Source organism: Misgurnus anguillicaudatus, unplaced genomic scaffold (assembly GCF_027580225.2).
Source record: "Misgurnus anguillicaudatus unplaced genomic scaffold, ASM2758022v2 HiC_scaffold_33, whole genome shotgun sequence".
In the NCBI taxonomy this organism is placed as follows: domain Eukaryota; kingdom Metazoa; phylum Chordata; class Actinopteri; order Cypriniformes; family Cobitidae; genus Misgurnus; species Misgurnus anguillicaudatus.
In genome coordinates this window covers 2270001-2280848 of record NW_027395283.1, presented here as the reverse complement: position 1 = coordinate 2280848, position 10848 = coordinate 2270001, and the positions used below count along the sequence as shown (strand labels likewise).

Below are 10848 nucleotides of genomic sequence, written 5' to 3'. Positions count from 1 at the left end.
CCGCTTTAGTTTTATTAATGAAAGCCTAAAGATAGCGCTGTACACTGTGTGTGTTTGCGCTAGAAGTCAGAAAAGATGTCAAATATTGTGCTCTGTGCCTCAGATTAGATAAATCGGGGGAGAAAAGGCGAACTTGTGTGGCTGTTCGAAGACATGTCATGGAATTTTAGCCGCATCAAATAATACCATCAAAGAGTGAATGTTAATGATCACACAGACACACTGTCAACAGAATTTTCTTTGTCTGAATTTAATACATTCTGCAGAATAGGCTCCCACTCCCTGGTGTCAGAAGTTAAAATGAGAGCCCCGTTTACAAGGTTGAGCACATATTTATAGTAAGATACTGAAAAACACAGTCATCCCATCTCCACCCAAGATCCAAAGATCTCATCTTAGTTCCAGCGTCACTTAGAAAATAAACCTTCAATTTGTCAATGACTAAGAAACATATCAGTTGAAGCACATCTGGTCAAATAGAAGAAATTATTTTGTTCTCAGTGAAACTCTACCGTTTATTAAGTTTTTCCACTTGTTCATCATTCGTTACTTATCTCATTCACTAACCCCCCCTTTATCTTATCTGGTAGGATGTGTTAAGTCGACAACCTCTAAATTCTGTCGAAACCTCTAAAGGTCGAAAGTGGACGAGCTCAAAACATTTTGAACATCATTACACCTGTCTTTAGTCTCGCGGCCCACTTGTGATTCACTGGTTATTACAGTTATTAAAAAATGTGATTTCTTTACTCAGGTCTGTGTTTTAATGTAGCCTTAAGCTTTTACAACAAATTAAGAAAAAAGTTTATTGTAAGTTTGATAGTTACAGTAGGCTAAGGAAAATATATGTTAAGCGTAAAGTGAAAATAAAAATGTATATAATAAAAAACATTATCTGTATTTGTAATGAATTTATTAATGCAGTAAAAAAATTGGACTTAGTTTAAGTGTTTATTTTTTGTTTTTACACCACCCAGTGACTGGTGCCACCAAATTAAGGCCCAGCGCTACCAGGTGTACAATTTGGTGGCGCCAGTGCCACTCCTCTTAAATGTTAGCCTGGAGCCCTGCATTATGGCTTAAATAAAAAAGCGGATAAAAAACATTAGCAACTAGGTCAGCAGGTGACGTCATCAGCATGCGCCAAAGTCTGGTTGTGAACGCACACTGAACAACCAAGGAAGGGAATAAACTGCTGAACAAAATCATTTGTTTTGTTTTCTTTGCACACAAAAGTGTTCTCAACGCTTCATAATATTATTACGGAACAACTGATTTTTGAACGACCTTTTTGGCGATATCTTTCATTCTCACAAACTTTCAAGGATTTTCATTTAAAGAAATGTGTTCAAACTTATGAATAAAAATGTTTTAGTTTGTACTAAAAAAAAGGTTTTTTTAGAAGTTAAAAGAAGCCCTGCTCGTGTTCGGAGGCTATTCCGGTGGATCTCTTGGGAAAATGTATTCCATCTTTTGGACTCTTCATTATACAACAGAATTTTCTAATGATGCAATCACGAAGCTCGCCACTTGCGGATGCCACAGACATTTAAGAAAAACTTTTTAACGTCAGACTTCAGTTTTCCGCAAACAACGCATATTTTGCCCAGCAGCTATTTTATTAATCGTACATCAGCTTTACTCTTTTTCGATTGTTGCTTCAACCTAAGAAACGTCATAAAAGGTAAGAACTCCGTAGTTGTATTGCAAATTAGTAGCAGCTTACTCTTGTGCAATTGAGGAACGATCATGATTTTGTACAAAGAAACCCAACATAAAATATAGCTGCAAGCAGCGATACCGGGGTCAAGCCGAACATGGCAAAAAATGATTCATATGTGATGACTGCCATGATTTAACATCTAAGTTTGCATTAGTTTTATGAAAAAAAGCATTTTTTTCCTATCTTGAGACCACTAGGTGGCACTGTGCCAAAAGAACAGATGGTGCCTCAGGTCATAACTGTGATGACACATACCAAATTTAGTGTAAATACAATAAGGCGATACGGAGATATAGCCTTAAATGACTTGACCACTAGGGGGCACTGACCAAAAAATAAATTGTGACTCAGGTCTTGATTGTGATGACACCCACCAAATTTGGTGTAAATACAATAAAGAGATGCAGAGATATAGCCTTAAATAACTTGACCACTAGGGGGCACTGACCAAAAAATTAATTGTGACTCAGGTCTTGATTGTGATGACACCCACCAAATTGGGTGTAAATACAATAAAGAGATGCAGAGATATAGCCTTAAATGACTTGACCACTAGGGGGCACTGACCAAAAAATAAATTGTGACTCAGGTCTTGATTGTGATGACACCCACCAAATTTGGTGTAAATACAATAAAGTGATGCAGAGATATAGCCTTAAATAACTTGACCACTAGGGGGCACTGACCAAAAAATAAATTGTGACTCAGGTCTTGATTGTGATGACACCCACCAAATTTGGTGTAAATACGATAAAGAGATGCAGAGATATAGCTTCAAATCTCTTGACCACTAGGGGGCACCGGAAAGTTTACAAGTCTTCCCAGAACATGTTGCTGATGAACCATACCAAGTTTCATAACAATACGCAATTGCGTTTCTGAAATACTTGAACTTAAAGAAAAATTAAAAATGGCCGACACACAAAATGGCCGACCAAAAACCATTTGGTATCGTTTGACTCGGCATGCCTCACGAAATCTAACAAGACCACTCTCATAATTTTACATTCAAGTTTGCAGTAGTTATAAGCAAAAATAGAAATTTTTTATATCTCGTGACCAGTAGGGGGCAGTGTGACGAAATGGTGCATGCACCCTCAGGTCATCACTGTTATGACATATACCAAGTCTCATATTAATACACAAAAGTTTTGCGAAGATACAGGCTCAAACACATTTTGGCGTGCTCGCCCTCGCATTCTTTGATGCGTTATACGACAACAAATAGGTCTACCGAAAAGCTTTTGATAACTTTTTGTCTAGAGTGTCTCTAGATGATGCATACCAAAAATCAAGCCAATCACACGAGCGCTCTAGGAGGAGTTCGAAAAAGTAGGTGTTCAATATAATTCAAAATGGCCGACAGGAAGTAGGTTTGACTCAGACATATTTGGTACAGTCGGACTCAGCATGAGCCAAGGAATCAATAGAGTGAAGTCTTATGTCATAGTGGCAATTTAATCAAATGATATAAACATTTTAAACAATTTATTTACATATCCTGACCACTAGGTGGCGCTGTCCTAAAGATTTATAAGTGCGCTCAGAACATGTCACTGATGAACCATGCCAAATTTCGTAGCGATACGCCATTCTGTTTGTGAAATACTGAACTTAATGAGAAAATTCAAAATGGCCGACACCCAAAATGGCCGACCGAAAACCGTTTGGTATCGTTTGACTCGGCATGCCTCAAGGAATCTAACAAGACCACCTTCGTGATTTTAGGCTCAAGTTTGAAGTAGTTATAAGCGAGAATAGGCATTTTTCGAATCTCGTGACCACTAGGTGGCGCTGTGACGAAATGTTGCAGGCACCCTCAGGTCATGACTGTAATGACATATACCAAGTTTCGTGTCGATACAATAAAGTTTTGCGAAGATACGGCCTCACGTCCGTTTTGGCGTGCTCGCCGCCATATATGTTGTCAATTTATACGAGAACGCATTGGTCTATCAAAAAGCTTTTGATAACTTTTTGTCTGGGGTGTCTCTAGATGCTACATACCAAAGGACATGCAAATCGGACGGACGGTCTAGGAGGAGTTCGAAAAAGTAGGTTTTACGGAAAATTCAAAATGGCGGAAAGATGTGCATGACACAAATGACATCAACATGTGCAATTGAATCATCATGAGCCAAGGATTCAGAGGAAACAAGAATTTAGTTTCTAGGACTCACGGGTCAGAAGTTGTGAGCATGAACATAAGTGGATTTTTGGACTGTTGGTGGCGCTAGAGGGTTTGAGTCAGACACACCAAATTTGCTATAGTAACTTCTGAGACTGTCCTCTACATGTGTGCCAAATTTCATAACTTTCCTACGTACGGTTCTATGGGCTGCCATTGACTTCAATGGCGGAAGAGGAAACATAATAATAATAATAATAATAATAATAAGAAAACTAACAATAACAATAGGGTTCTACGCCCCTTCGGGGCTTGACCCCTAAATACAGTCAAACAAACCCCTACATTAAAATCGCTACATATAATTGTTTAGAAGTGTATAGTGTGCGTTATTTGTTTTCTTTTTAACTCCCTTCAGCTCTTTTCATGATTGGGTGGTCGGATTGTACAAATTATGAAATATTCAATATCCAAATTTTGCGTATCACCCAGACAACAATTCGGATATTATTGTCTAAAGGATATATCGCCCACCTCATTCCGCAAACGATCTGCTAACATTGCCTTAACGTTCTGATAATGTTCCTCTTACCTCTATATTGTGATATGCCTGAATGTAAATATCAGACTAAAAATTATGTGTTAAACAGTGCTTATTGTTCAGACAACATGAACTGGAGATTATTTTAAATATAAAAATACATAAGCATTACATATTTTGTTTAGATAACATTGTATTTTTTAAAAATATAAATAATGACTTCAACACGATATAGAGGACTTAGTGGACGATATTTATTGGCAGATAAATAAAAACTTTACAGATCTTACCACTGCAGTTTGTCGCCAATCCGTTTTTAGATCCAACAATATCAAAGCTTCTCCCTTACATCATATTCTCTTCATAAGACGTGTCAAATCATTAAAATATATTTTAAACACCCAGGAAGGAGGGCGCCCACTTGACAACCCAAAGGGTGCCATCACTCCACTGACCACCCCACAGATTTTTAACAGTGCCTCAGGTAAGTATTAAGTTTCTAAAGGTATTAAGTTTCTAAAGGTATTAAGTTTGGCGAGATGTTGCCGTTTTCTTGTGGTCCGGTGTTGTTGTGTATATTGGTAGATAGTATGCCATACAGAACCGTTTGCCACAGAACCTGCATAAACGACAACAGTAGTGCTTCTGGCCTTAGTCAAATGGTTTGGCGTGTATGGTCGGGTTGTGGTGAGATTGTGGCATTAGAGATTGAGGTTAGGTCATTTCAAGGGTTTATGCACCGAGTGCGCGAAAGGAGCAACCTCAGGAGAATGAAGGACTGAGGAGAAGTGTGGCAGAAGGCACCATCACTCAATAGACCATCCCACAGAGTCTCTCATCGGTGCCTCAAGTATGCATTAAGGGATATCAACATCAAGTCCTATACAACAGATCTTTTGTCCACACATATTTAAGTTTACGTTACGAAATGAAGAAAGAGATAAAATAATTACTAAATTAATGAAGTCTTGGAGGTAAAACGTTAGCTATCTCCGTTTTTACATCAATCAAAAGCTTTTTTTAATATTACATTCTCTTCATATAGATGTTCAAATCGATCAAAAACCACTAAAATATATATTTGTTCTCTCATATTTAAGTTACTAAATGACGAAAGAGAAAAAAGAAATCGGTAAAGTAATGTTTGTTTCTGAGGTGAAATTAAACGACAGTGAGGCGAGTTCGTAAGCGCATGCTGGAGGAGAGGAGTAGAGAAGCACGTGTTGCAGCAGTGGAGCGTGCACGACTTGCGCACTAATAAAGAATACAATGGATTTATTCATGTTTTCAATTTCCTTAAATATTTGTTGGAGCAGTAGTGATCTACGGTGGCCGGCTGGTGCACATACCGCAACATTTGAAAAGCAAACATAAGCTCAAAACACAACGAAATAAAGCCATTACACAACGAAACAAATTACAACACAATGAAATAAATTACAACCCAATGGAAACAAGCCAAAACGGAAATGCTCCCGACCACTTGGGGGGTCTTTTTCGGCATAAAAATGCGTCACCCTTCTGCCATATTAGTAAGGTTGCGCTTAGCAATGATACATTATCATAATAATGCGCTATTGGTGTGAATGGCTTAAAGGTGCTCGAAGCGAATTCACGCGTGTTAGACCATAAAACATTTTTTGTTACATACAGCAAACATCTCTTCACTATCTGCTTGCTGCCTGTCCGCTGATCAAACTGTAAAAAACACGATCTCTGTAGACAGCCCAGGCTCCACAAACTGCAATAAAAACAAAGTGGCCAAACCTACAAATAGAAACCATAACAAAGTATTTCAGCCAATAAACGACAAGAAGGATTTGAGGGTGGGGGTTGGGCGCGTTCATGAAAGCATGGAAGGGAGGGGGAGGAGTTAGCTACGCCCGTTTGTTTGAAAACAGTTCAACCGTCAACAAAAAGTGACGTCACACAGATTCGGTTAAAGTGCCTTTAATGTGATTATTAAATATACCGTCAAGACAGGCATTTATATTCACGATAAAATCAGGAAAAGCAGAGCAACCTATGCACTGTGCTATTAGTATCTATTGTATCTAAAAAACACAGGAAAAGTAATAAAACTTATTTAAAAAAAATAAAAGTTTTTTTAAAGACCTACACCAGTAGACCTATGATAACGTTAGGATAGCGTTAGGGAAACGTTATTTTTAGTTTAGTTTCATGTTAAACTAACCTAAAAATAACATTATTTTAACGTTACTGTAACGTTAAAGGTATAGCGGAAGATTTTCGTTTTCCGGGTGGATCATCAAGACTATTGGTCATCCCAGATGTCAATCATTCTGATTATATGTTGACGTATAACTGTCGTACGTGCTCGCCTCTAGGTTCGCTTGCTGCACATGCACACTTTCACGTGCATGTGTGTTGTGCTCAACCATTCATTGAAGCTCGCGTTCTCGCTGTGTTTTTTTTCAAAATGTGTGAGGGTCGCAAGAGAAAAAGTGTCTACGAATTGTATGAAAAGAAGAGAAAGGACTATAAAGAAAGAAACAAGACCAGAATGTTTATGGGAGACTATTTCACACGCTGGCGTGAGCTAAAAGGACAGGTTGGGCTTCCCACGCGGAGTTTCTACTGGAAAGGTACATTTTGTCATGCTATTTGGAGAATCCATTTAAAATCACTGCTAGTAAAAGTTGATGTAAGCTATGATTAGCGATGCTAGCCCTGGCACAAGTCACGAATCTTCCACTATACCTTTAAACTAACCAAAGTCCTGGCTAACAAAAAACAAACCTTAAAAAATAACATTATGGGAACCAAAAACTAACGTTAGGAAAACGTTTGGAAACCAAAAAATGTTAGCTGGGTTTTCTTTATTCTCATTTCACATGTTCATTCGTTTCTTGAAATTAGCATTTTTTTGTTGGCATAAAAATGATACAATAACCCAACACATACCAGTAGAGATCATTATAGTTTCCATTACAACCAATTAAAATCCCATTTAAACTAATTCACCTTAAATGCTGTGTTATGGAGGTATAGCTTCATGTGTCGACTGAGGGATTCGAAAAACAGTATTAATTGTGTTAAACAATATTAAATTGAGTGACACAAGGTATAACTCCCGTTTCTGGAAGCACTGGTGTAAAAGCCTGTATGTTTTTTTAAATGTCTTTTTTCCTCCTTTCTTGTGTGTATTGTTTGTAAATAAGTATGTTTGTATGTCTTTTTGATATAGACCTATGTGTCTAGAATAAAGAATAATAATAATTAAAAATAATAATAATAATAATAATAATACATCCAATAGAATTTCTGTAATGGTTTCTATCATTTTTAGCAGGGAGGTTTTGGTTCCCAAATAAATAACCAAATACCATATGGGAACGTTCTGTGTTTGCTGGGCTCCCGGTTTTCATCAAAAATATCTAAAAAAATGTGTTCTGAAGAGAATCGAAGCACTTGGGGGTTTAGGACGACACAGACGTAAGTGATTTATGATAAAAATTTTATTTTGGTGTGAACTAAGCCAACATGCATGTTCCTCAATAAGCCTATTAAATACAGCCAAATTTTTTGGGGGTCTTTTGATAAGTTAGTTTGTGACTGAAACCCCAAAACAGGTGCTCACATGACAGTTAAAACTGTAAAAAAAAAACACGACAATAAGGAGACATACCTGATGGAATAAAATCATCATCTTCCTCAGTGCGATCTTCCTCTTCTGTGGGTTCAGTTTTGATTTCTGTGGGTTCAGTTTTCATTTCTGTGGGTTCAGTTTTGATTTCTGTGGGTTCAGTTTTGATTTCTGTGGGTTCAGTTTTAATCTTCATCATGAGGTTCGTGCAGTCGATGAGTTTGACTGAACACATCATCAGTTTGGTCTGCAGGATCTGCTGCTGTTCTCCAGCGTTACAGACAGAATCCAGAGACTCTGTGGAGGTTTGATCCTCCTGTAAGCTCTGTTTACTGTCACACACTGTAGTGTCCCGCATCGTCTTAACACTTAAATACACCGAGACAATACTTCGTTTACACTCAATGAAACACGCAAGAGAGAAAAACACCGAGTATACACAAACACATCACACGCGCGCTCTTTCTTTCTTTCTTTAGTGAGTTTATTTGCGGACTAAAGAGCTGCAGCGCCTCCTGCTGTACTGGAGAGAGAAGACCCACACTGCTTTACAATTGATTTAGCAAAACAAGTGAGGTGTGACTTTGGATGGTGGGATCGTGATTTCAGTGTTAGTAGTTTAAAGTTAAATTTTCTCAAAATTAGATACCCTGCCTTTAAATGTAAAACGTACAAAACTAGCCGTTAATCATAGATGAGTCATAAAGCCTACGATACGAAATTTGCCGCACCAACATTATAGTCAGGAGGTTTATATATATGACCTAAATCATAATCAAGTTTATACTCCCTTATGAAAAATAAACATGCAGTAAAGCTGTTTGATTGCCATTTGTTTACTACAAATACATGGCTATATAAAAATACAATAGCAAAACCCTGGTCTTTCAAATCATCCCTGGTAAGGTTGTTATTTTCTATTTTTATCATATAACTTCTGTTTTAAGATTATGAATTCTACAGTTTCCTTTTCTCCCGTAAAATAAACCAAATTTTTAAAGGAACTAAAAAATATTTTAAATTATTCTCTCTTGAATATGCAAATTAAAAGTGCAGTTGAAGTTTAAAGCCTTTATTTTCATCTGTATAGATACCTACAATGACATTCTTCCTTTGTGACAAACTTGTCAAGTATGCAACATATACTCATAGTGGTGTTCCTCTCGGCAGTCTTTATCCCTCTCTAAAAGCTCTTACAGTTCATTTCTATTGTGCTAACATATCGCATCTGGTCAAAATGATCTCTATGCAATAACAGGTCCTTTAACTTTCCTAGAAAGAATAAAAAGACTGACAGAATACTGAATAATTATGTAAACTTTAATTTTCCAACCCAGAGAATACGCCTATAGCAGATAGCAATAACAATCGCGTTGATGCTCATAACTCCCACAAATCTTATCCAAATATCAAGTGTCTTATATCACTGGAATCCTTGCGTCAAGACGAACAAAACGTATATATCGGCTTTTTCGAGAAAAATAAAAACGAACTAGTCCTAGGTTTTTCGTCCAATCGGAACCGTTCCAGTGCCGTAATATTCCTTGGATTGTGAATATCAAAAGTTATCAAAAAAAATGTGAACTTTCGACTCGCCGTCGTCAAGCCACGCCCAAACGCCCCCAATGGGCGGAGCCTCTTGGACTTTAATGGCTATTACTTGGGATTGGGAAGAGGTAGAGACAAAAAATTTGGTACACATATACAGGGCCCTATTCTGGGGTCACGTGCAAAAAATTGCAGCTTGACCACTAGTTGGCGCTATAACACAACCTCAATTTTGAAGGGCTGAAACTACAGAAATATGAGGCCGATCAACTTGAAATTTGGCACGGGTGCTCTTGGTCTAGGGTTTTATCAATGTCTTAAAGGAATTTCGCATAGATCAAAAAACATGGCCGCCATCGGCCAATCAAGAAAAAGCAGCTATTAGACAGGGTTAATGGAGGCCAATCCAAACGAAACGTGGTGGGCATGTTTGTCTCTTGGCCATGAAGGTCTCTGCAGAGTAAGAAAAAAATCGGCCTCGGGGGGGGGGGCGCTATCACGTTTTTCAGTGTTTAAGTGATTGTGTATTATGCAGTGTTTCAGATATCAGCAAGATCCTCATATCATTTAATAGAGGTCCTTACTGTGAACAACTATTCCTCAAGAAGCACTTGTCTCAGTCGAATCGTTTGTTAGTTAGATATTCATCATTTTCTTTTAAACCTACTTTTGCGAACTAGTCCTAGGTTTTTTGACCGATCTGAACCAATCCAGTGCTGGAATATTCCTTAGACACTGAATATCAATAATTATCAAAAAAAGTTAAACTTTGCACTCGTGTCGCAACACCACGGTCAAAAATACGAAGAGGCGGGGCCACAAATACTTAAATGGCTATCATTTATGATAGGAATGAGATATCAACACAAAACTTGGTACACATATGTATAGACCCAGGCTAAGGTCACATGCAAAAAATTGCAGAGATTGTCCACTAGGTGGCGCTATAACCTAAGAACAAATAACGATGACTATAGCATATGTATACGACACATAAATATTTGTCTGACCTACATGTTATTTTGCACATAACATCTGCTTTCAGATTCTTATAAGGGTCTATTAGGATAATTACATATCTTAGAACAACGGGTGTTACGTTAACTGTCCCCTAGATCAGTGGTTCTCAAAATTATTCCTGGAGGCCCACTGCTCTGTACATATACAAAAGTCTTATATTTTAAACAAATCTACTTTAATCATCAGTAGAGATTTGTATGAAAGCAACCTTGATAAAGAAATTATTATTATGGGGGATTTTAACATTAACTGGGAAGACGGACCCTCTAGAAAAAGGCTCA

General features: G+C 37.6%; 2 protein-coding genes across 2 annotated transcripts in view; both read right to left on the bottom strand.

The window, feature by feature from the left end:
- Positions 1 to 8180, bottom strand: part of LOC141349267 (uncharacterized) — a 76903-nt gene extending 68723 nt beyond the window's left edge. The window contains exon 1 of the mRNA XM_073865724.1: positions 8042 to 8180. The gene's annotated coding sequence lies outside the window, so the exon portion shown is untranslated. The remainder of the gene's footprint in view (positions 1 to 8041) is intronic.
- LOC129439005 (uncharacterized) overlaps positions 1 to 10848 on the bottom strand; it is a 74907-nt gene that overhangs the window by 20095 nt on the left and 43964 nt on the right. Inside the window, exon 4 of the mRNA XM_073865723.1 lies at positions 8042 to 8438. Coding sequence (XP_073721824.1) covers positions 8042 to 8438 — 397 coding nt within the window. The remainder of the gene's footprint in view (positions 1 to 8041; positions 8439 to 10848) is intronic.